We start from the raw sequence: 27471 nt of genomic DNA, 5'->3' as shown, positions 1-27471 counted from the left end.
ATTTTAATTGTATAGAGGGTGATAACAAGTAGATGCCAGGAGAGAGTTCTATGTAGAGACTAACTGAACTTTATGTTTGAATTTGTTCCTGAACTTCAGTTGAATTTTGCTCAAGGCCCTTTTTTAAAGACACATTGCTTATGGATGGAAGGAACCGCCAAGATAGGAAGAAAGAGAAAACTCATATTTTAAAAGAAAGAAAAGAGGTCATTTTTCATAACACAGAACATTTCAAAATATATCAAGGGTAGGTTCAATTGGCTTTAAATTGCTACTGGAGAATAGTAAAATATAGCTTACCCTTCTTGCCAAAGGGCCCAGTCTTGCCAATGTTGCCTTGGTCTCCTATATCACCCAGTTCTCCTTTAATTCCTAAAAAGCAAAGCATGTCATCTTTATATCCTAGGGTTTTATCTTCCCTTTAATGATGTGCCTAATATATGATATTCACTTGAAGGAAATACTGAGAAGTGCATTCTTCTATCTGTGGTATATAACACACATCCATGCTATATTACTATTTTAATGGCATTATAATGTATGTATTAAAATTAAAATGTGGATGAGTATGACAGTACTGGGACTGATGATCTTAAAATGCTTACAGATGCAATATTTCTAAAGAACTACAGCAGAGGATGTTTAATCTAAAGGTCAGATAAGGGGCTGAGTGAAAGAATTCTTGCATTTTATTCTAATTCTGTTCCTGCCGAGATCCACTTTGGCTTCACTTGGGATTCTATTTCCTTGCTACCTTAAAACAAGATTGGACTAGCTTAGCCATTTTTTTAAAAGCGGAGGGAATTTACAATCATAAAACCTAGTGATCAGAGATTTTCCCACCAAGTTTTTATCCAAAAAATATAATCAGGGATCACTGAGTTCCTACAAGATTGTTATTAATTTTGGTTTTTAATCACTGCCTATCTAAAAAATACTTACCAGTGATAAAGCTATCTATTTGTGAGAATAATTTTGCAATTGATTATACATATTTGTAGAATAAGAAGAGTTTAAATCACCATTTCTCAAATTGAAGTCTCAAAAGCCCATGAGTCTTTCCTTCTCTTTAAATTACTGGAGATTTTAAAATCAGTGGTCTAGGGCCACCATCTTGTAGCCGTTGGCAAGGAATACTTCTATTGCTCGGAAGACACACAGTGACATATCACAATCTAGAAGCTGTATTTTGGCGAGGCTGAGTCTTGGCTTGTGAGAAGAAACATCCCTAATAGCCTGTGTGTTATTCTCATTTTCTTTGCTTCTACTCCTCCCATATATACCCCACCACTTGCCGAGAGCTCTTGAAGAAAATTGAGTAAATCAATGGATCGGACAGCTCTTTCTGCTCTTTCTTATCTTCCCCTCACACTCTAAGCCAGACAAACAGGGTTACTTAGGACGGCTTTGGAGGGGAGACACAGTGATGAACACAGCTGTGTTTCTAAAACTCATCGTTTCTTAGATGTTCCTGGAGACTGCTGTTCCCCAGGGCTCCCAGGGTGTTCCTCTCCTGTCAGCCCTAAGGATGCAGCCTGAGAAATATGTTCAAGGTTTGCTCACAGGCAATCTCATAGGAACTCTCTGGTGGCAAGTACATTCATATATGAAGTACATTTCATGAATATTTGGAGCAGAGGGTGTTATGAAAGCTGCTAACTTCCAGGGCAAGTTCAGTAGAGAGAGAGGGAAAAGTGTCAAAATCACATCATGTTACCTACCTTTTGGCCCCATGCGTCCCACTTTGCCATGCTTTCCCACCTCTCCCGGATCTCCTTTCTCACCATCATCTCCTTTTGAAATGGAAAAGGAATGAATGGAGCAGCTCACATAGTAACATAAGCACAGACGCCCCGGGGGGAAGCTGAACATGGTTGGAATCCATCCCTCAGCTCAGCGCTTGCCTGGCAACTTCGATGTGATTATGTGTATAGACCCACACGAACTGGACACTCAGAGAAAGAGAAGAAACTCCCATTAACTTTTTTCTTTCACTTCTCCCATGTTGTTGGAGGAGGTAATCAAGAAGATGTGACCACTGGTTGACCAGCAAGCTAGACACTGGCAATCAGAGGCTCCTTACCCTCTCCCCTGTCTTTGGAATGTATGTTCCACCCAGTTCCCATAGCCCAAGCCATTTCAAGAACACAGCCTTGAGAGAGTAAGGTGTTGAGACCACCTGCACTGAATACATGCCTGAACACAATTAAGGCGTCTGTATGAACCTTTAAGATCCTGGTGGGTGAGTGCAAAGGCCTACTTGTCTTAAGGCCACTCAAGAAGAGCCTTGTAACTTCCCTTGCTTATTAAACCTCCCACTGACCAATCTGGAGTGGCCTGCTTCTTTCTTCATCTCGCCCTCTGTGTATGGGGACAGTTTCAGATTTCACCGAGGAAATTCCCCAAATTGCGAAACAATACACATCCAACTCTATGCTTAAAGAACTATCCTTATTGGTAAATCCCTGAGAAATTTGTTTGGCCTAGCAAATCTTTATTATTGCTGGAGAATCGAGCAAATTCTGGAAGCCTGTGCATGTGTATAATCTATATACATACATATTGATGTACATTGTATGTAAAGATATAATACAAATATATGTGTTATGTACGCATGCATTATATAAATATATAATAGATACATATGTAAACATATATATAAATTTATTACTCTTTGACTGCATAGGCGTGGACCTGGAAGATAAGAACAGAAGACTAGCTAGGAATAGGGAACAGTTGCAAAGCAATTCTGTGTGAACAGTGACTATTCTAGTCATAGGTGGGTCTAGTTCTAGCAACTCACCCAGTCAAGAAAGACTGAATGAGTGGTTTGATGGAAGGTGTCCTAAACTGTGAATCAGGAATCCTGATTTTATGTCATGTTAGTCACTGGCAGGTTAAACAAATTTTCAAAAGTCAATGATTGAACTTATTGGCTTTGGGGTGAGATAGCGCTTGAGTTTCTCAGCTCCATCATTCAGTATCTGGAGAAAGTTGACTATGTGATTTCCCTTTATGAGTCTCATTTTCCTTTCCTGTAAATTGAACTAATAACACCTGCTAAAAAAGGCTCTTGAGAAGTTTAAATAAGATACTATGTATAAAAGACCTGGAATGTAATCAATGCTTAGCAATGGTGGCTATTGTTGTTCTTTCCTTTATACTTCAGTTTCCTCATCCTTAATGCAGAGATAATCCCTGCCTTCCTTATCTCTCCTAGTTGTATTGGGTCAACAAGGTAAGCACGCGAATGTGCTTTGAAAATAAAGAGCACAACACACAATATTATTAAGCCCAGCTACCTGCCTTATCACCACGGCAATCTCAGGACAGGAAGGAGTCCTGGTCATTACCAGTGGAAAGTGGTAGATGACAGATTTTTGAAAGACAAAAATGGAATTCCTGGGATTAGATTAGATTCATCTGGGAGAAAGAATATTGAGATGTTCATTCATTTATCCAGAAAAAGCACGATCAGCCATCCTCTATTTTTTTTCTGAGAGCAGAATGTTAATATTTTAAAAGAAATAATATTTTAAGGGGATCAGGTAGATTTCCAGGTTGTAAGATTGGTCAGGCATTGGAACCCTTCACACATGAAACTCTAGTATTGCCTTCTGGGGAAGGCTTTAAAAAAAAATGCACAGATGATTTGTGTGATCACACCACTAGGGTGAAGTGGATGAACTAGATGGTGTTTCTCTAGCTAAAGTGATTAGTGAATGTTTATAGGGCAGTTATAATGTGTGCCAGCACTGTGTTAATGTGATCATCACACAATTCTAGGAAGTGGAAACAATTACTGCTCCATTTTATGAATGGAAAATCAGACTCACCGATGTCATTACCCTATTGTCGTAGAGCTTGTGAGTGGTAGAACTAGGATTCAACAAGATATATGTCTCTGCCACTCCAGATCCCTGCTAACAAACAATTGTCCCTTCCAGTCCAGGATTTTGTGACTCTTAGCAGATTGCGGATTTTATACAACTTGGCACTCTGCCAGATTTTTCAGGGAGAAAAGAGGAAGTACAGAAAGTGAGTTTTTGTTCCTTTTTAAATAAGAAACATAGTGGGAAAGACAAAACCAGCTCAATATCCCAATGACTTAATTCATAGGGAACATATCCTTGAGGTAATTTACTATAAAGGAGACCTGGGTTTGCCACTCGTGACCTGAGGGACTTTGGGAAGTCCTTGACCTTGGGCCTATGTTTCACTCATTTATAGAATGGACAAAATAATACTTTTTTCAAAGAGTTTTAATAAAGGTAAAATTAGAAAAATATTTTCCTTCAGGAAGCACTCTCTGACACTCTCAGGCTGGGCTAAATTCTTCTTCTAATTATCTTCATTGTTTAAAACGCCACCTTCTACAGAGTGAGTCTGTTTCTCTGTGATACCCCTTATACTTATCTGTGATCTGTGGGATAACTGGGCTCATGAGTGATGTTTCTACCACCAGAATTTAGCAAAGTGTTTGGCCCTGGGGGTTAATAAATATAGTTGAACCAGATATGTTTTATGAGCCATAAAACACTTTACAAATAGAATGATAATGTTCATTGGATACAAAGCACCAAAAGAGTTCCTCGTACTGGACATGCATCCTATCATGTGATCCCCACAACAACCTTTCAGACGGATACTATTCTTAGCTCCATTTTGCAGATGAGAAAATGAGGTCAAAGAGACATTAAATAACTTGCCAAGGTCACAGACCTCATAAATAATAAAGCCAAAATTCAAACCAGGGAAAATGCCTTCAAAGCCTGTATTCTGAACAAGGTGTATGATTGGGAACAAATTTCTGTTTTAACATTTCTGGGTTTGGGGATCACTATTCCAAACAATGGGACCAAAGATGCATGTCATGCTCACCAAAAGGCAAGGTCAAATGCAAGCATGTATGTGGTTTTGTGAGTCATAAAACCATACTAATGTGAATTATTGGTGCCGTTATTTCTTCTCTCTCCCTACCTGTGAGCTTCCCCATTCATTTTCAAGCAAATATCTAACTGGAGGCAGCCGGATAAGTGACTTAGTCATCTGCTGCTCCCTGGTGGTTCCTGACGGAGACCTGGGAGGGTGAAAATAGGATTATTATTCTTCTGACCTGTGTGCTTGAATCCCAGCCTGGTGGTGAGAGGGCTGCTGGCAATGATGGGGTAAACAACTTGAACCTTTGCCTTCAGCTTGGGTCCCAGCTTCATTTGATCTTTGGGACTTGTTTTAATAAGAAAATGAGAATAGCAGAGAGGCATAAAAGCAAGCTTTGGAAAGGATCCCCTAGATGGCTCACAGTTGTCTGCTTTTATCCTCTTGGCAATATTTCATTGGATTAGTAGGGCAATTTAGACTTCCTTTTCTTCTTTTAAAAATAGCCACTTACATTTTAAAATTAAATGAAAAGCTATCAACTGTAATGAACTAATTTCAATTTTACAAAAATGATTCGTTTCAGTACCTCCTCCCCCTGCCCCGCTCGCCAAGGCCACCAGCTTGCTGTGATAATCTCTCCAGCAGAATTCCAGCAGAGCACACAGTTGACCAAATTTTCTTAGGTACAATTTTTTCCCCAGCAAGCAAAAAAGTCTTTTAAAATTAAATTCTAGTTTGAAATGAAATAGCTGAACTGAGGTCATTACCCCTGCTCAAAGGAAGTAATTATTAAAAATTAGTGAATTAGATTTGGAAATGCTAAAGAAAATTCACTGAAAGCTGTACTTTTCCCATGGCCAGAATAATCTTATGGACTGGAGGGGAGGTTGTGAACAGTCCTCCTCCTGGTCAACCATGGAATTGAGTGACATGGGTGCTATGGTGTCCTTTATCAATGAGGTCAGACTCCTACCTAAAATATGTCCTCCGCAACCCTACTTACACCTTCTTTCCATGTATGCTGATTGGCTCTTCATTCCTGGAGACTTTAATATTCATATCAATTATTCTCCAGACCTCTCATATATATGAAATACACTAGTAAGGTCATAAAGTGGACCACATCCCAGTACTTTTCCTTCCTCAATAACATCTTATTATTTCACTGAAAAATAAAAAAGAATGAAATAATGCCATTTGCATCAACATGGATGGACCTAGAGATTGTCATACTGAATGAAGTAAGTCAGAGAAAAACAAATATCATATGATATTGCTTGTATGTGGAACCTAAAAAAATGGTACAAATGAACTTAATTACAAAACAGAAATAGAGTCACAGATGTAGAAAACAAACTTGTGGTTACCAGGAAGTAAGAGGGGGAGGGATAAATTGGGAGACTGGGATTGACACATACACACTACTATATATGAAATAGATAACTAACAAGGACCTCTGTGTAGTACAGGGAACTCTACTCAATACTCTGTAATGACTTTTATGGGAAAAGAATCTAAAAAAAGAGTGGATATATGTATAACTGATTCACTCTGCCGTACACTTTAACTAACACAACGTTGTAAATCTACTATACTCCAATAATTTTTTTTAAAAAGGAAAAAAAAAATTGGGGCCTTCCTGGGATCTGCTATTGTTTGCCTTTTCTCTATTCACCCATCTTAACAGTCTCTCTGTGCCTCCTCCTACCTCCCCATACATCCTGGATCCTTTCAACCCAGTCACATCCACATGGCTCTCTCTAAGGCAAAAGGAGTGCACTGCATTGGTGAAAAGAGCTCTGGAGAAAGTCATTTCATTTCTCTGAGTCTCAGTTTCCTCCATAAAATGCAGTAAAAATTCCTTGCTTCATGGGATTGTCATGGCCTAAAGGAGACAATGCATGAGAAGTGTTCAGCATGGTGTCTGGTGCTTGGTAAACGCATCTGTTCTTGTTTTAATGAGAACAGAATGCAGGTACAAAAAGGATATGATGATGATGATGAAATGTCATCTCTTTGGAACCTGTCTCAATCCTTATTTTAAAATCATTACTTACTTTTTTATTTGACTATGCATTTTTTTTAACTCGTTACTATGAAGATTTTCACACAAAGATAGCTAAATAAATACATACCCGTTACTGTTTGAACAATTAACAAATTGTCATTGCTTCATCTATGTATTTTTAGTGATTTTTTTAAAAAAAAAGTGAATTGTAGACCTCATAACCTATATACCTTAAACACTTTAGCAAGTGTTTCTAAAAGGTAAGAGCATTCTCCTATGTAAACAAAATATCATTATATCAACCTTACTTCTTAGCGGGCTGCAGGGATTTGCAAAAGTCACCCTCCATAGTGTTTTGTGATCTCATTTATCTTGAGCCCATACTGCTGTGCTGTATATAATCTAATAAAAAAAGAGGCAAGCACTTAGAAAGAGAAGACATTCAGAGGAGTAAACTTAGATTCTTTGAAAACAAATCATGACAAATAATTTCACTTTCTCTTCTGAAAGGACTGCTAATAGATTGAGAAACTGCCATGACCAGAGTGATTGGAAGAAGATAAATTTCCACTGGTCGTTCATAGAAGACAGCAGTTCCTGGGAAGCTGGGATGATATATTGATGAAGCACACAGGTTTCACTCTTACATATCCTGAGAGCAAGTCCTAATTATATCACTTTCCAGCTTTGTGAAACTAGGTGTAATATTTAACCTTTCAAAGTTTCTGTTTTGTCTGTAACTGGAAATAACTAGTGTACCTACAAGTTTAGTCTCCCAAATTGAGGGCTGTTTCCTTACTCTGAGACACATGGTATTTTGATTCATTTTAATAGCTTTGGGATGGAAATTGCAGGCAGGGGAAGACATCAGTAATAAAGTCTCTTACTTCCTTTATCCCGCATCTAGTCTTACTTGTACGGCTCCTGCTCACTGCCTGAAAGTGGGATTCTTTAACTGTCTAAATGGTCTTACACCCTAGAACTGGTACCCATTACTTGGTTAATGTGAGCCAATAGGAAAAGATTATCTTTGAATATATTTTCTAAAAATTTTTTAAGGAGAAGATTATCTTTAATTTAAAACCAGGTGTGGCTTACTGATCCCCCAAAGATAGTACTAGGTGTAGAGTACAGAGAAATTACAGATCCATGGTGACATTTCATTATAGCTCTTTTTATTTGAGACTCTGAGGGGCAATTTTCTTCATATTTCTTTTAATGAAAACATAAAAATTGAGAAAGCAAGCATGATTTCTAAATGAAAAATCAATTGTAAACATTGTGTTTCCCATCTTCCTGGCCATGGGGCAGCTCATCTGTTGTTAGGAGAGACCCTGACCTTGGTCATTCTCACTTAAGAACAATAAAGAATGAAATGTTGTTTCTCTGTGATTAGTAAAAATGTGGTGGTAGCACACAGGTCCTCTAAGAGATTTTTCTGAGATTCTTCCCTAACATTACCTCACCTAGTTATGATGAATGTGCCTGAAATAAGACCATTCTTGGAAACAATCTACACTTCTCCTAATACATTTAACGCGTTCACAGAATACTGTTTATTCTTGTCCACAGTAGGGATATGGTTACCGAAGAACTATGTTCATCTTAGTCCATAGGAAACTGCATCTCTTTAAGGAGAAAAGCTGTCCCAGGGAGAATCTTACATGCAAGGTAACAGCTTTTAAGCAAGGTGAAATTTCCAAGGGGTCAGCCTTCAGAACCATAAGTCTATTCAAGTTAGGACTGTCATTCAAGTTTCCTCCAGAAACTTGGTATGATGAACAGGAGTTTTACAGTCTGTTGTGGGCTGAATTGCATCTTCTCTACAAAATCCATGTGTTGAAGCCCTATCCCAACACTTCAGAATGGGACTAGATTTGGAGATAAGGCCTTTAAAAGGTGTTAAGTTAAGTTGTGGCTTTTAGGGCAGTCTTAATCCAATCTGACTGGTGTCCTTATGAGAAGAGGAAATTTGGACACACAAAGGGACATGAGGGATGCACGTGCACATCCCTGAAAAGGCCATGTAAGGACACAGTGAGAAGATAGCCAACTGCAAGCCAAAGAGAGTGGTCTTGGCCAGGAGAGACCAGATTTGCCAACTCTTTGACCTTGGACTTCCAGTCTCCAGAGCTGTAAGATAATAAAGTTGTGTTGTTTAAGCCACCCAGTTTGTGATATTTTGTAATGACAGCCCTAGCAAAATGAATCAGTCACAGAGATCTAGGTGCAAATTCTAAATCTCCACTTAACAGTTCTTTGTTCTTATACTAAATAATTATCCTTTCTGATATACGGAATCTAAAAATGGTACTGATGAACTCAGTGACAAGAATAAGGACGCATATGCAGAGAATGGACTGGAGAACTCAAGGATTGGGAGGGGGCGGGGGGTGAAGGGGAAGCTGAGACGAAGCGAGAGAGTAGCACAGACATATATATACTACCAGGTGTAAAATAGATAGCCAGTGGGAAGTTGTTGTATAACAAAGGGAGTTCAACTCGAGGATGGAAGATGCTTTAGAGGACTGGGACGGGGAGGGTGGGAGGGACTCGAGGGAGGGTGGGGGGGAGTGGAGGGAGGGAGGGAATACGGGGATATGTGTATAAAAACAGATGATTGAACTTGGTGTACCCCCCCAAAAATAATAAATAAATAAATAAAATTAAAAAAAATAATAATTATCCTCTCTGCTTCAATTTTTCTACCCTGGAAAATTAAGATAGTTACACTTTTCTCATGGAGTTACTTTAATATTAAATAATATTATGGATGGCAAAGTTCATAGACGAGTCCCTTTCACTGAGTGTGCACTCATTAATCTGCACAACGTGTGTATAGTGGGCATCTACTACTTTCTCCTACCTGGTATCTTCTACCTGTGCTTCTGATAGCAGCCCCACAATTTTCCATAGGAAACAACACTTCCTTATTTTCAGTCCATATGGTTTGAACCTTCTCCATAGTTAGTGGGTTCAGCAATGGACATGTGGCCTAATAAGAGCCAACAAATTTCAATTTGTACTTAAGTCTTCTTAATAACTCAGACAGTTGTGAATTTCGAAACCAGAGACTTGCTCTTTCTGCAGGTGTTGCAGAGAGGATAGGCTATTGTTGAAGTATCTGAATCTATTTTACCACCGTGAAATAAGAACCCTCTTTAAAATGAAGTCATTATAGGGGAAAACAGAATGAAGGTGTGTTTGATTCTGAACAGATCACTTGAGCCTGTATATAGTTCAGCAGGAAACCCTCCTTTTACATGAGTCTATAAATTCCCCTTCTCTCCTCTGTTTTTTCGTTTGATTAACCAGTTTGTTTGATTTGTTTTTGTTTCTTTCACTTGCAAACACAAGTTTCCTTACTAATATAACTACTAGACACTGATCAGGGTCTTCTTATGAGGAGACCAAAACTTCAGGAGAGAATGGGCAAGTAAACATACACCATGATAAGTGCTGGAAGAGTAGCAGTTATGGGAACATGAAGGAGAAAACATCTAACTCTACCTGCTCACACCTAAAACTCTCCCTATTCTTTCTCCAGAAGAAGTAAATGGGATCCCTTGCATTGGGCTCCACCAGAATAAACTTATATCTCAAGGCTAGTGCAGAAGAAAATAACCTAAAATACAAATTTGTCAATGTATTAGGGCAGGCTGATACTAAAACATTCTTATCAATAAAACTCATGTGGATTTTTATCTTCTGTCCAATTCCATGCACCCTGTATGTCCAGCTAATGTGTCACCTCCTCTACCCCAGAGTCTTTTCAGCACAGACTTTCCTGCCCCATCTGCCTCTTTAGCAGTCAGGATTAATCTCGTTCTCCAAAGGTAGTTCCCATCGGACTTCATAGCATCCTCCATATTGTGTCATAGATCATGGGACTGGTCAGGGATGACATATTATTTTCTTTGTATCCCTAGAACTTGGCACAGGATCTCGGATACAATAGGCACTTTCTCAATAAAGGTTTCAAAGTTAAAGGCATAACATCCCTAAAGACAAGATGGATAAATGTGAGCTTTATGAAAATACAGTCAAATTAATTAGTAATTGATTGAAATATTCTCAATAATGGCTGATTAATGAATTGACTTCAGCATGTTGGGAGATCTATGGTAACATCTTATAATCTAGTTAGGCAGCCTAGGCAAATACAGACTGTCCCCGACTTACCATGGTTTAGTGTAACAATTTTTGGACTTTACAGTGGTGCAAAAGTGATATGCATTCAGTAGAAACTGTACTTCACATTTTGAATTTTGCTCTTTTCCTAGGCTATCGATATGCAGTACGATACTCTCTTGCTGCTGGGTGGTGGCCGCAAGCTGTAGTTCCCAGTCAGCTGTGCAATCACAAGGGTAAACAGTCAATACACTGACAACCATCTGTACCAAGACAACCGTCCTGTTTTTTACTTTCAGTGCAGTAGTTAATACATTACATGAGATATTCAACAGTTTATTTTTACAAAGATAATTTTGCCCAACTGTTGGCTAATGTAAGTATTCTGAACATGTCTAAAGCAGGCTAGGCTAAGCTATGATGTTCCCTAGGTTAGGTGTATTAAATACATTTTCGACTATGATATTTTCCACTTAGGAAGGATTTATGAGGCTGTAACCCCATTGTAAGTTAAGATCTTTACACAAACATCTGTCTCTACTGTTCCCTCCATATCATATTTTTGTTTCCTCTTCTGATTTGCCCATCCTCCAATATCACTGCCATGCTCTAATCTCCCAGGCTCAATACACAAATTGGCTTTGACTCTTCCTCCTTCCTAACTCCCATCTTGATCTTTATTTCTTCTCACATCCATTCTTTCTTTTTCCTTCCATCTCTACTGCCATTATTTTACCTCTTCCTGTCCTCATACACTAACCTGTGTTCCTTGCAGGTGAGCCCTAAATGGTCCTCATGGTGTTTTATTCATTGGCGATTTCAAGTGCTCAGAATAGTGTCTGTTCAATACATAGTTGTTGAAATACTAGTTTCTTTGGATCTGAACTTCACTTTTTCAAACCATGTTGCAGACTACTCTTTACAAAATCACATTTTCATGATAAAATTGCCTCATTCAAAACATTTCAGCAGTTCATCTGTGTTTATAGGCCAAGTCCAAACTAATTAGGTTAGCATTTGGACTTTCACAGACTGGCATCGATGGAACTTTCTGGCATTATCTTCTGACATGACTTGTGTAACCTCTATTCCTGCCCAGCTTGTCTGTTCATTGTTCATTAAAATGTCTTTCAATGTGTGCCTCCGTTGAAAAAGGCACATGGTTTTCTCTCTGTTTGAAATTCATCTCCTCAGGAAAAAAAGTTATAAAATAAAAGACATATATGACCATATGAGAAATTAAAAGTTCTTATATGATAAAAGATACCACATAAATATATAAATTTATCAACAAAAATATGATAGGCAAGGAAAAAATCAAACACTAAGTCATAAAAAATGATTAATATTTTTAGCATACAAAAAATTTCTGCAAATTGCATTGCAAAAAAGATGATAAATGAAATTAAAAGATAATCTAAAAATATAAACAGTAAATGATGGGTGAAAGTGCTCAGACTCAGTATTAGTCAGAAAAACATATATATGTGTAAATGTCTGTAACATATTTTGTCATCAGATTTAGTGATAATTTAAAAAGATGAATTGCCTCTGAAGTTGCCACAGATACCGAGACCACTCAGTCAGTACTTTTGGCAACATAAATTGCTACAATATTTCTGGAAAACAATCTGTCAATAATGATTAAAATAAAAAATCCACACACTCTATTTTACTTTAGGGAATCTATTTTATGGGAGAAACTGTAAGAACAAATGTAGATATAAGAATGTTTGCCTGTAGTGATAAAAACCAAAAAAACATAAAAATCTGAAAGTTTATCATCATGAGACTAAGGAAAACATAAGGACCATTACACAGCTACTGAAAATAATGAAAGATCTCTGAGAAAGTGAGCTCCATGTTATATTATTTAAAGGATGCCTTTTAGAGAGTCATATGCATATAATCTCATTTAGAAGAAAGAACAAATAAACAGAACAAATATAGAGAAAAGTGTTAATACCAAGCTGTTAATGACGACTACAGGAGAGAAGTGGATCTGGAAAGTGAAGTGTCACAGTGAAATAGAGGCCATTAGCTTTTTCTTTATACATCTTTATTTTGTATACATTTATACATGCCACGTGTTACAACAAGTCTGAATTACTCTTGCAATTAAAAAAACAAATCATAAATAATATAAAGGAACTGGGACCCTTTTCTCCTTTTATAAACCCTACCAATGAGTCTTGTCTCAAATCAAATTCTAAATTCTCTGAATTTATTGATAAAATTCTTTCCTTGGTAATTCACCATCTGGTCCCTTGTTATTACTTTCTAATCGCTGCCTTGAAGTATTATTTACAAACTCATTGTTATTTAAATTCAAAATATAGGTTCCTTATGATAAGGGCAGACATTCTACACTTTGTTCTGAAGAGCTGTTCAAACTTCACAATGTGCTCACTCATTCATTCCTTGAACAAGTATTTACTGAATTTCTATCAGCTACAAAGTACTATGCTGGCGCCTAGGGATACAACACTACCTTGGACAAGTCATGATCTCAGCCTAAAAGTTTGGTGGGAATGAGGCACTGAGCAAGGTCTTGTAAACATCATGAATGTTATGAAAAGGAAATTGCTGCATGTTTTGTTGGCATCTAACAAGGTGAGCCTTTGGAAAGATCAATGATGTAGGGGTAAGAAGACTGGGCTTGTCCTCATCTATACTGCTCTCTCCCAGATGGCAAAATAACAGATCAAATAAGAAAATAAAATGGAAGTGCTTTGCAATATTAATACACTAAGCAAATGCAAGGAAATACAACATGGAAGGAGATATGTATATTGTACTAATTTATCACAATGATAATACTGTCAACTACAAATTGGCACTCGCTATTGGCACTTGCCATCTGCTTCTACAAGGATTAAATCGTGTGTTGCTGCAGCTGCTAATTCTCAACACCCCCTGAAAGGAGTTCAGGGGGGAGAGCAGAAATGAGGTGCTCTGTACTCTGCGAAAAACTGGTGAAACTGGTGAAACAGGTCTTCGGATAGATATTTTCAGGAGCTGATTTTATGAGCCCAATTCTTGTATCTCCTCATATCTAGAAAAACACTAAAATCCTTCATGGTGACGACTGCTCCTCGTGACTAGCAGTAACCTTCACGAAACTCGCCAAAACCTTCTACAAAAAATATGTGCTCGATTGCATGTATTCCCCCTTCACCAAAATCATATATACACTGACCTTCCCCCTTACTTCTTTGGAGCAGTTTCTCAGAGCTATCTGAAATGCTGTCTCCCCGGCTGCAAGTCGTCATTTTGCCCCAAATAAAACTTAACTCGCAACTCTCACGTTGTGCATTTTTTTAAATCAACAATCTCAATGTCAGTAATGATAACAGAAAATGTTTATCAGGTGCTTAACTATCGCCCAAGCCCGGTTGTTAATATGCCTGGCTATGATGTCAACCAATCCCTTTACTGTGCCCCATTTTTTTACTGTGCCCCGTCAATTGCAGGGACCCATAAACTTCAGTGCCCCCCTCACCTCACTCCTGTGTAACCTAGCAAAGAAAGTGAGAATTTCAAGAATCCTACAATCTTTCCTACTTGAATTACAAAGCACCTACTCTTTGTTTTCAGGCTTCTTTGGGTTGAAAAGAATTCCTACTTGGAACCTGCAAGTCCTTTGCAGTCACTGCACGTCTGAGTAACAGGGAGGAGAAAAAAAAACAACTAACATTATCCTTAATGAAAAATACAACATTAAGTTTTGTGGGGCAGGTTTTCTTCTGTCTGAACATATCATTCATTATTAAAATGCATTCACAGTCAAGTCAGGAGAAACGAATGCAAGGAGGAGGGGTCCCATCCATCTAGGACTGAGTGCTGTGTTTCTGCAATGCAATGCAGTGGTTAAGAACAGGGCACCTGGGATCAGCGCTCACTGGCTGTGAGAATTTAGCAACTACTTCAATTCTTTCAGCCCCAGTTTCCTCATTAGTAAATCCGAACAGTGAAATAGCCTCCTCAGAGTGTTGTGGAGAGAAGTTAATGTGATGATAACATGTGAAGGGCCAAACGGTGGCTGGAACGCAGTGAGTTTTCAACAACATACTGCATTATGACAGTATCATCCAATCGGCCCCTAGAATTTCTAGCCACTAGAAATTAGAGGGATGTGTATTTTGTAATAACCTATAAGGGAAAAGAATCTGAGAAAAAGATATATGTATATGTACACACACACACACACACACACACACACACACACACCCCTATACATAACTGAATCACTTTGCTGTACACCTGAACCTAAACACAACATTGTAAATCAACTATAGTCCAATTAAAATAAAATAAAATAAAGAGAATGAGAACCCCTCTCCAAAAAAAAAAAAAAAAAGAAAAGAAAAGAAAAGAAAAGAAAAAGAAAAAGAAATTAGAGGGATACAAAGAAGAGGCCAAGGGGAAGCAGCACCTCTTCTAGCTCACACCTTGGCTTTGTGGATTTGCCGCACCTGGCTGATAAGTAATTTTGCTTCTAGAGATTTGTGCTTCTGGCACTGAAAGGTTTACAACACTCTGTAGATGTAACCTACAATAGTCTGTCTAAATTTTCCTTCAGTACAAAGTAGGGCAAAAACAAACAAAGAAAAAGAATAGTATAGTTATCAAGTGTAAGCCATAACTGTGCTATTATATAAACAAACATCCTGGTCCGTGGCTATGCCAACTCTCTGTGAGAAAGGCAGTCCTCCCTGCTACCACTGAATAAGACAAAATATAAGAACGAAGAGTCAAGACTATAGGTCACGTGATTAACTTTTGTAGCGAAGAAATGCCAAACATTATTTCTGATCTCTGTTTTCAACTGCCTACTGGACGGTTCCATCTGGATATCCACAGGCGGCTCAAACACCATTTGGAACTCATTATAGCCTGCCAATTTTGCTTCTGAAATAGCTCTCTAATACACCCCCTTCTCCCACATCCAACAGCTCCAATGTATGTCTTATTTTTAATTAATGTTCCACCAGGAGCTTCTCACATCCTTCAGTTTATCGTCACCCCTCCCAAGAGATATATCCACCTGAAGAACAAATTTAATTATGTCATTCTCCTAGTCAAAAACTTCCACTGGCTCCTCTGGTTTAAATGATCATTTGGCTGATCAGACTTGATAAACATCACAACACCTACAGAAGAGCTATGAAAACTGAAAAGAAAAAAAAAAGAGATAGAAAGAGAGAAGGAAAACTCAAGGTACAATGAAAATTAAGTCAACAAAGTATAATGAAGCATATGAATATTTACATAGAAACCACTGGAGTGAGGACAGGGAAAATAATTCTGTCTTCTACCTTATCAGATCAATCCTATTTACCCGAAAGGAGGTAGAATAACATTTAGCTCCTCCTCCATTGAACACCTGTGCTTCAAGACTAGGTCTCTACTGACCAGAAAACTGAATCATCAACTTTGTTAACACCAGTGATGCTGCTTGACATGGCAGAACCTTATGCCCTAACCTCCTACCCCTACCCATATTTCTCATTCCAAAAGGTAAGAGAGAAAGGGATATAGGAGGACAGGCAGTGGAATGATGCATTTTGGTAGATTCAGTTCCCAGCAATAAAACTTTTTAGGAAGGCACAGGACCACCCTGGCAGCCTTGAATGCTGGACATTTTAGCTTTGCATTCACTCATTTGTTCAGAGTTAAAACGTTAGTCAATCAGAAAGAGGGAACAGGAAAACGTGCCATGTTAGTATGGTTGGGTGACATTAGAATAATACCCATGTGGCATTGCTTCCCTTAATCATCAGGAGATGATGGATATAGATATAGATATTGTCGACTGAAAAATATGCACAACCTAACATTTGAGAGTTATGTTTTATTCAGTGGGCATACCGAGTTCTTCAAGCCAGGAGGCAGCATCTCAAGTAACCCTGAGAAAACGGCTCCGAGGGGGCAGGTGGGGAGCTAAGATATATAGGAATTTTGCAACAAAGGGCAGGTAGTCAGAACAAAAGGTTACTGTTAATAAAAGAAAACTAGATATCTCAAGTTAAGGAATTTAGCTCTTTTCTATGTATGCAAAGATGCAAGAGGCTGGGCTCACAGAAATCACTCCTTTGATGTGCACCTCAGCTATCTGGGGCCTGTATCCTGTGTTTTCACATCCTGAGTTCCCTCAGGACTCATGTAGGGAGTGGCTGCAGTCTGATGGTTGCTAGATGGCAGGTGTTCCTTGTTTCCTTCCTGAGATCCCTCAGGGCTCACCAGCTGCCCCTTGAGATGGCTGTAATCGTTGATGACTGTGGCATCCTTTGTTTACTAATATAGCAGACAATATTTTATTTCTCAGTATAGATATAGATATATATATGTTAATCAAAAATTGCCCATTTTGATACAAATATAATGTCCCCTTAAGAGTACTCTAATCTAGGAAAGCAGGTCATATCCTTTGTTTTTGTACACGCCATGTGAGCTTGATTTCAGTGTATTTGATCTGTGTCTATGTTGTAGTACTGGCTATGCCCCAAGAGCGTTGGCGGTCTCTTTGGGGACTTTCATTTTGGTCTGGAGCACATTGTCACACTTGCTGCCTCACTCCATCTCCCAACTTCCCATTGGACATATGGGCCTCTTCCTTTTGCTTGTCCTGTCATCTGGTCACTCAGCATGTGGTCTGATGAGAGAGAGATGACTTTGTTACAGCTATTGGCTCTGAATATCAAAATCTTTTTCTAGATATTTGTTCATCCTAAGCCAGGCAGAACAACACCATGTACAATATTTTTGACTTCAACTCATATTGTAATGTCTTATACATACACCCATCTTTGGCTGATATGTCACATAAATGACCTTCAGAAGGGTCACAAACAAGAGTACTGTGCTTTAGTTTCCTTCTCTTTAAATAGGGATAATGATTTCTATAATATGTCAGTGGAGCTAAAGCAAAATAATGGATAAACCCTTTTTAAATTTTAAAGACTCATGTTTATATAATTTATTTCACAGACACAAGTATTGTCAAGAGACCTGAAATGATGCTTCCAGCATTTTCAAATCAAGAACAATCATGATACACAATTTGAAAACAATTAAATTATTCAGATGCTACTTCACTTGAGTCTCTGAGTGTCAGATTTTAGCAGCATATATTTATAATTCTTTTATAAAAGAGCAGAGAATGCTGTAAAATATAATTGGAAGATCTTTGGAAAATTATAGAATATTGCAGATCAACTAGCAGTGCAAAAACCAGACAGACTGGTTACCAGTTAGAATATCCTGAAAAGATGTGGAAAGACCAAAAAAACCATTTCTAACAGAATTAGAAAGTTTCCAGAAGCAGCATTTCATAAACACAAAGAACAAGAGACACTAAGTTGTACCTGGCCTACACGTGTGGCTAATGACCTAAGACCAACAGAACTGCCTACCTAGGGCACAGACAGTGGCTGAAGGAAAATATTCCGTAAAGGAAAAAAGAGAAGGAGAAGGAGAAGGAGAAGGAGAAGGAGGAGGAGGAGGAGGAGGAGGAGGAGGAGGGAGGGGGAGGGAGAGGAGAAGAAAGAAACAGAAAAATCATTCTTGCTCTCCCATGGGTTTTATTAATCTATGGTTTTTCTAATATTTAAAGAGTCCTTGACAATGTGTCAGAGGTGGTGCTAAGTGCTTTATGTGGCTTAACTCATTTCTCCTCATCACAATCCTATGAAGTATTTACACCATATTAACCCATGTTACAGATAAAAAGACTGAGGCTTAGTTTTTTGTGTCTTAATTCATTTAATCCTACTACATCCTTAGGGGTTATTTACACTATTACTATTCCTATTTAATTGGTAAGAAACCCCAGGCTCAGTTGGAGAGCTACAGAAAGAAAGTAACATTAGTGAAGAGAAAGGGTGGTCTCAAGTTGGTAAGCTTCTGATGAATAAAAGGTGACTTTGCAGTGAGACTAAAATAGGCAGGAAATGGCAGCAAGGAGCAGAAAGTGGTGCATTTCCCTGGTAGATTTCTGTTTGTAGAACCAAGGTTACAACCTATGAGTCTCTCTTTAGGGATGTGGGGAGAGAGGAGGCTTATGGTGACTAGTAAAGCAATGGAAGCTAACGGAAAGAATGATGATAGCTGAGCTATATGCTAAACTTGTTTTAATTTTCAAATTAAGAGATTGGCAATATCATTATCTCCTTTTAAAAAATGAGGACACTGAAACTTAAGATCACATTAGGTATGTAAGTGGCAGAGCTCAAATTCAAAACCATATGCTCTGTCTCCAAAGCCCATAATCTTTACAAACGTGCAAGTACCTATTAGCATGGTTCTTAGTAACAACTGATATATAGCCAAATTATTGCGTAAGAGGGTTTGGGGGAGAGAAATGGCATGGATAAAGGATACAGCTTTATTAAATGAAACAAACTAATTTTTTTTTTCTTCTGGTCATTACCATTCAGTACCTCCTGACACATCTTTGCCCACACTTTGATTGATGGGAGTTTTATTCTTCCCCTCCTGACTTAACCTTGAAATGTTTTCTTGGCATCTATTCAAAGGGAAAAGGAGAGGAAAAAATGGTTCAGAACACCCACCCACTGGAATATAAAGTTGAAAAAGCCAAGCCACTTAAACGTTTGGTCCGTCCTTATGCATAACATACATATTAAAACTCTTAATGAAAGAATCCATTGAATTAATACAATTAATATAAAGGTTTTGGGGAAATACCTACTTGCTTAACCTCTCTGATTAAGTCACCAGAAAGAAAACAGCAACTTAACTGGTGTCAAGGTGACCGAGCTAGAACAATTCTGTACCATGTTTATACGTTGACCTGCTTTTCTAATGTTAATTTATAAAACTGAAGGAAGGATCATTTCATGCCGAATGAGGATGATAAAACATGAGGACAATGAAAGAACATGGTGGAATGGAACAATGACTGGCTTGGGAATCTGGAAGAGGAGTTTTAGCTCTGCCGCCCATGAGCCGCTGTGTGGCCTAGACCGAGTGATTTTACCTCTCTGGGCTTCCATTCTCACAAATGTAAAAGTAACTGGGGTTAAATCAAATAATGTCTGACAGTTACTTTACAGGTTGTGAGACTTCCCACAGCTGAGTGTGAAAGTGACCCAGATGTGTCTGGGCACACTGGCCATCTGTTTGGAGGCCAAGAACTCCCCTGGGAAATTAGTCAAGTGAGTCAGTTGCTGGGATCCAGAGCCATGTTCAGAAAAAATCATGAGTGGCCAGATTGAAGTCCATTTCCTAGAGGTAAAGGGTTTTCTGAGAAAGAAATTATCCCAGAAGGCAGAGGTTTCCATTACGGCAAAGCCACGTGGACCTCGTACTGTCTGGCACTCAGATGTGTGCCCTGGTCCACCCATGCATGGGTTCCATAGGCACCATTGAGCAAAAACTGGAGTAGCTATTGATATTTCATCTTGCCTTGTAAAATCCCGTGATGCAGTCACCACTGCTTAGGGGCCCCTCCAGGTGGTCAGACGGTGCTGTGCTCTGACTGGAGCATGGAGTCTAACTAGAATTGAGTTGAGTTCCAACACACCACCTTCCAGCTGTGTGGCCTTAGACTAGTGACTTCATAGTTCTGAACCTCAGTTTCTTCCTCTGTCAGATGAGAATTGTGTCTTCTTTCTCAAAGTCTGTTGAGATAGTTCATTTTAAAAATGGCTGGGTAGCACTCACATAGTGCTGGGCCAAGGGCATCTGTGCAATGTGTGTTAGTATTACTGCTGCCACCACCATGACTGAGGTTGTCTTTATAGTCAGACTGAAGGGGATAGAGCCTTTCTCGGCCCTGTTGAGTTCATCACAGGCCACGTGTGTGGAGTCATGACAGTTACTTGTAAAGCTGCAGTGCCCTCAGAAGCAAAGGAAAGGCTTCCTTACTGAGTGAAGTGGCACTGAGTTAGTGGTCAGGCCACACTGAGACAGAAGCACCAAGGAAGCAGTGGCACTGCTGTGCTTATAGACAACCAGTAGCCATGGGAGGGAAAGTTCTTTGACCATTGACTTCAATGGTCAAAGAACAATGACAGTGTCCCCCAAGAGCAGTTATTTTCTTGGAAGCATTGCAACACATTTTGGGGAACTGCAAGACATCCTTGGAGAGTATTTTCAAGGAGCTGTCAGGGGATCTTGGAAAATCTGGGTTCGTCTATTTCATCAAAACTATTGAGCAATCGCTATGTGTCAGGGACTCTTACAGACAGTAGGAAAACACACTCAGCAAGATGAACAGGGATCCTACTTTCATGAAGCTTGCACTCTGTAAATATAGAAACACACAAGGGATTTTCATTTAGTAATAAGTTTGTGAAAGTAACAAAATGACTTGGGAACAATGACAGAGAGTGAAGGTCCTCAGGCAGGGCCCTACTGTGCAAATGGCATTTGAGCTAAAACCAGATTGAGAAGAAGGAACTCAAGATCTGGGGCAAGTTTGGGTCAGACAGAGGGAAGGTCAAATGCAAAGATCCTGGGTCAAGAATGGGACAAGTCGTTTAAAGTGGGAGAAGTCAGGAGAAGCCAGGTGGATCTCAAAGGAGCTTTGAGACCACATACACAGACACACAGTCAAATGTCATTGAAAGAAAAACCTCCTAAAATAAAAGCCAAAATAAACAATAGGGTGAAATATCACTAATTTCCAAACAAATGAATGAAGTGGTGGAGTTCATTCTCAAAGAGGAGGCACGCTGTCACTTTCAGCATGTTTAAGGGTCCAGTCCGATGTTGGGCTGTGAAGTTTCATGAACTTCATGTTCTGAGGCAGCGTCCTACCCATTTTTATCAAAAAGAGGTCAGTGGGCTGTATTTTCAAACATGATTCTAATAGAAACTAGTAGATGTCATGGATGACAGGGGACCCAGAGCCAGAAGGCCAGAGGTCAAGTTCAAATTGCATGACTGCAACATCTCTGTGGAAGACCCTGGGAACTCCACTAGGCCTCACAGAGACTGTTTCCCTATCTTTAAGTTCAAAATCATTGCTACCACGTAGAGCAATTGTGAAACTTAAAACAAGATGATGTATTTGAAAGTTCCTTGGAAATTGTGAAGCATCACCCAAATATTTCTTATTGGTTTTACAGTTCTTTTTAACAGTTCTTGTTAAAATTTCTTGTCGTTGCTGTTTTCAAGTAAAACCACTAGAGGTCAGAATTTCACACAAATTGTTTAAAGAAACCACCAACGAGGGGGAAAAAAAAAGAGAACATTTTCCTACTAAGCTAAATTAAGTTTAAGGCATGGAAAGAAAAATTAAAACTGCTTTCAACGAAGAATTTTTTTATAACTGGAGCAATGCTCATTCTCAAAATTGCTACTCAATAGACTTAGACAAATAGGAAGGAGAAGGAAAGATAAATAGAATTTGTTAAGTATCTATTCACGATGTCTACACAGCTTAAGGTTCACATTGATTATCTGATGTTATTAAAACAGGTCTGTGATGAAGCTCATTTTGCAAATATAGCAACTGAAACATAAACAGATGTAATACCATCCTGAAGATCAAGCAGATTCAATCCAATGTCTTTATTCCCACTAAGTCAAGCTTGGGAAATAGTGTAATAAAAAATGGTGTCTCATTTCTCCAAAGAAGACATACAGATGGCCAACAAACACATGAAAAGATGCTCAACATCACTAGTCATTAGAGAAATGCAAATCAAAACCACAATGAGGTATCACCTCACACTGGTCAGAACGGCCATCATCAAAAAATCTAGGAACAATAAATGCTGGAAAGGATGTGGAGAAAAGGGAGTCCTCCTGCACTGTTGGTGGGAATGTAAATTGGTACAGCCACTATGGAGAATAGTATGGAGGTTCCTTAAAAAACTAAAAACGGAACTACCATATGACCCAGCAATCCCACTACTGGGCATATACCCTGAGAAAACCATAATTCAAAAAGATACACGTACTACAATGTTCATTGCAGCACTCTTTACAATAGCCAGGACATGGAAGCAACCTAAATGTCCATCGACAGTTGAGTGGATAAAGAAGATGTGGCACATATATATAATGGAATATTACTCAGCCATAAAAAGGAATGAAATTGAGTTATCTGTAGTGAGGTGGATGGACCTAGAGTCTGTTATACAAAGTGAAGTAAGTCAGAAAGAGAAAAACAAACGTCGTATGCTAATGCATATATATGGAATCTAGAAGAATGGTACTGATGAACCTAGTGGCAGGGCAGGAATAAAGATGCAGACCTAGAGAATGGACTTGAGGACGCAGGGGAGAACAGAAGGCTGGCACGTAGTGAAAGAGTAGCATTGACATATACACATTATGAAATGTAAATTAGATGGCTAGTGGGAAGCTGCTGCATAACACAAGGAGATCAACTTGATGATTGGTGAAGACCTAGAGGGGTGGGACAGGGAGGGAGAGAGGCGCAAGAGGGAGGGGATATGGGGATATATGTACACATATAGCTGATTCACTTTGTTGTACAGCAGAAACTAACATAACATTGTAAAGCAGTTATACTCCAATAAAGATGTATTTTTTTAAAAAACGGATTCATGCTAAAAAAAATGATGTCTCTGTATTAGAAAACATATTATATGACAGAGTAGCATTAATGGTTTTCCACTTGCAACTCTCTACATTTTTATCTAAGTCTTCCAAATGAACTTAGGGAAAACTCCTTTTTTTTAATTGTCTGTTTCTCAGGGGTATCTAGAAGTTTCCGAGCACAGTGCTAGTAAATATGGTATTGAGATGATTAGTTATGGAGAAAAATATAGACCAGCTTGCTCTTAGAAAAAATATATTGAACAAAGGCAATAATCCAGTTCTTTAAAATGTTTACTTAGCCATCAAGCTTTTTTTTTTTTTTTTTCATTTTGTAGAAACAAATATACAAATCTGCTTCTTTCAGGGGTGGAGAGAGCTGTCACCATGTTCATGACAGGATGAAGTAGGGGAGATGGCAGTTTATATCCTGAGAGAAGATAAAAAAAAAAAAAACACATGTGTTTTGGTGTATCCACAATGCCTAGCACAGGGCATAGAGCAGAGGAAGGGCAGTGATGAATAGGTTTTTGATGTTATATATGTTGTGCACAGATAGGCAATTTGCAAATTAAAAATGAGTTAACTGACCCAAAGAGTTTGCACTCTAACACCAGCTTGCAACACAGGTACAAGTTCTAGGACAAGTTCTTCCTTCGCTTGAAACCATTAGCATCCCACATGATACCTGGAACTTAGCTGGTATTCAGTACGTTCCAGAATCTTGGAACCTCTTTAATAAGAACTTAGAATCCATTTGATGCCAAGTCCCCAGGCTCTAGGGGAAGAAGTAATCAAGTACAAAACAGACTTAGTTCTGGAATCTGGGGTTCTAGAGGGTTCCTTCTCAAGTCTTTCTTCCTTGGGAGCACTTGCTTCTTCACTGTGTCACATTTATGGCTTGTAATCATCTCATAATTTCTATAGAGGCTCGGGAAGAGAATTAAAGAGGTTTATATTGTTTGAAATCTTAACAGAGCTTCTAATGGGAAGGGACAAGTTTTGTGATAAGTTAAAAAATGCGGCTGGGAAGACTCACGGTGGACACCACATGGGTATCCAACAAATATTAATTGCCCTCTGCTCCCCAAAATTACTTACCTTTCCATTGCTCATGACACTAATATATGTAATTTAATGCATCTCTTGTGCCTAAAATAGTGCTTAGCACTAAACAGGTACTCAATATATGTTGGTTGAGTTGGAATGAACAGAATTGTTGAATTGGAATACACTACATTTTGGACATTATTTTAACAATGCTTTGTCCATTCTTCTTCCAGTTTGACAGTTGCAGTTTCTCTGCAACGAAAGCTGCTTAAGAGTTCTATTTTCAAATGAATTTCTCCCATTTGCAGGGACAGGAAAATTTTAATTTTTAGCATTTTCCATGAAACCCCAGGAATAATACAAAGTTTCCTCTGTTCTATGTAAAAAGTCCAGTAATAGTTTTAAGTAAATACTTTATTTCTAATCGAAACTTTCTTTTCCGAACATTTACCCTCGCATTATTCACTTACTCACCCAAGAAATTATTTGGAAACCCCAAGGTCTCATTGTTCTTCCCTGCATTTATTTTATGGTATCAAAGGTTAAAACTTGGATTGCAATCTTAGGAGGAAATTAATTCACTGATTAAGAAAAATGCACTTTAAGCAACACATATTTAAATAACTGACAAGTACGGGGCAATGTTTTCCTGGTTTTTTTTTTTTTAAAGACCCTTTTTTTCTACTTAAAATTTTAAGCAGTTGCAATTCTTCCACCCTCTAGCCTGGAGAAACATAGCATGAATTACTAATGAGGAAGCACGAATTTGTACTGCAGTGACCACTTTCAGAACAAAAGGGTCAGAGCTGAAACCAAGAAAACAGCAGCATTTTTTATCAACCAGTTGATTGAAGCACATTTGGTCCTTGGCTCTACTTGCAAAAATGTTCGCAATATTCTATCATCCTTCAGCTGGAGGCACTTGGCCCTAAAGACTCCACTTTCAAATAAAGAAACATTCATTTCTATACCACTTCCAGTCTCTGATGAAAATTTTCCTCTTCATTGGAACCCAGGAGCCCATTAATTTATGACATATAAAAAAAAATTCATTTTTACTTTACTGAGCTTTTGTCTAGTAGCTTTGCCAGAATCAGTATGAGAAAGCAGTTGGTGTAAAAACAGCCCACGAACAGAGATGCTCTTAAGGAAAGGATTCCTGAAGGTTAACGTCTTGCCGGTGTATCTCCCCTAGAGCAGCATGGAAGATGGAGGTTCCCCTGCCCTGGGTCAATTCACCACATCCCTGCCCCAGGCTTCCACCCCTCCCCATGTTCTATTACATCAAGGGGCATTTTTAAATAAATAACAAGACATTGATTTTTCTAAAATGGAAGGAAAGTGAGAGAACTCTAGGGAAGGGAAAGTCATTGGGAACTAGAGTGGGGCTGAGAGATGAAGTAAGAGAGCTTACTTACTAGATGTGAAAATTTAGTTTTTCTTTGCTCACCTTTGGGTCCTGGTGAAATTGTGTGCGTGGCACAGACTTCGGTTGTAGGACGACTATCGATGTCCAGACCCAGACTCTGAATTTGCAGAAGAAAGAGACCCAGGAGGATGAACTGCTTTCTTCGAAGTTGGGCTCCAAAGCCACCCATTGCTGTGGTTCAAAAAAGGGCTGCCCAGGAGTGTCAAATAAACAGCTTTATCTTAAATAAAACCTTCTTCTTTGGGGAAGAAAGGGAAATATCTGGAACACACATTCCAAAAAGGGCTGTAAAGACAGGAAGGAAGCTTATCCTAGGTTGTTTATTTTCTCAGTGTTCCAAATGAACCATACATTGTCCAGACTGTTTATTTTCAAGTGACAACAGTTGATTGAAAATTATCTCTGAACTAAACACTCAAGTGTGCAGGTCACTAGAAACATCTCAGAGAGTAAAAGGGACAGAGGTACCTTCAGCTCAGTGCATGAACATATAATTTAATATCCAAATTGCACATAAATGTTGGTGTTCCAGAAAGATTGAGCCAGAGATTTCTTGAATTACCTACGTATTATGTAATCATTATGCATGGCTTTGAGCTTTTTCACAAGAGAATATTCATTACCTGCTGCTGGTGGCAGTTAAATACAGATACTCCCATTGCTCTCCATAACCTTATTTCCTTCTCCTCCTACAAAGAATTGTCTTGGGATTAAACCTCAAAGGAAAGAACACCATTTTACTGCAAAGCAGTTTGGCAATAAGTATCAAGAATATTAAAAATGTCTATAGCCTTTGCCCTAGTAACTGGCCTTCTGGTACATTGTCTGAAATAAATATTCAGAAATGTGGACAAAGCTTTATTTAAAAGATATGGCCCAAAGGGGAAGGGACATCAATTGCCTAATGATTTGTTGATGGCTGGCAAATCATAGTGAATACAAATGCATGAGAGTACAACAAGACGATTTTACTAAAATGGTGCTTTCAGCAAGTTTTTGATAAAATGGGGAAAGAAAAGCTGTGGTATCACATTTGTTAAAAAGCAGGCCAGAAACAGATATAGATGATATAACTACAAATATAGACGTAGATTCACAGATAGAAATAGAGATCTCTTTTTCTCTCTTTCTACATTTATCCATTATCTATCTATCATCTATCTATCTACCTATCTACCTACCTTTCTATCTATCTATCTATCTATCTATCTATCTATCTATCATCTATCATCTATCTATCTAACTATCTATCTACTTACCTGTCTGTTCCATCAACCCACGACCTGTACAAATAGCCTAGGCTTAGTAAGAGTCTGAAAAACTAGAACCAGATTATACAGCAGGGAGATTTCTTACCTTCTCCATTCTTGAAGAGGCATGTTAACTAAGAGTTGGGCCAGAAGGGGTTTTGGACCTAGTTTCCTTGAACTTGGAA

The 27471-nt window shown here is 38.6% G+C and overlaps 1 protein-coding gene across 1 annotated transcript in view; it reads right to left on the bottom strand.

Moving 5' to 3' along the window:
- COLEC10 (collectin subfamily member 10) overlaps positions 1-26205 on the bottom strand; it is a 43143-nt gene extending 16938 nt beyond the window's left edge. The window contains exons 1-3 of the mRNA XM_057736602.1: positions 26058-26205; positions 1722-1793; positions 301-372 (exon numbers count right to left, since the gene is read on the bottom strand). Of these exons, the coding sequence (XP_057592585.1) occupies positions 301-372; positions 1722-1793; positions 26058-26205 (292 nt within the window). The remainder of the gene's footprint in view (positions 1-300; positions 373-1721; positions 1794-26057) is intronic.
- Between the last annotated feature and the right edge of the window lie 1266 nt (positions 26206-27471).

The sequence above is a fragment of the Hippopotamus amphibius genome, chromosome 5, assembly GCF_030028045.1.
Source record: "Hippopotamus amphibius kiboko isolate mHipAmp2 chromosome 5, mHipAmp2.hap2, whole genome shotgun sequence".
Classification (NCBI taxonomy): Eukaryota; Metazoa; Chordata; class Mammalia; order Artiodactyla; family Hippopotamidae; genus Hippopotamus; species Hippopotamus amphibius.
This window is presented reverse-complemented; position numbering and strand designations above follow the sequence as displayed.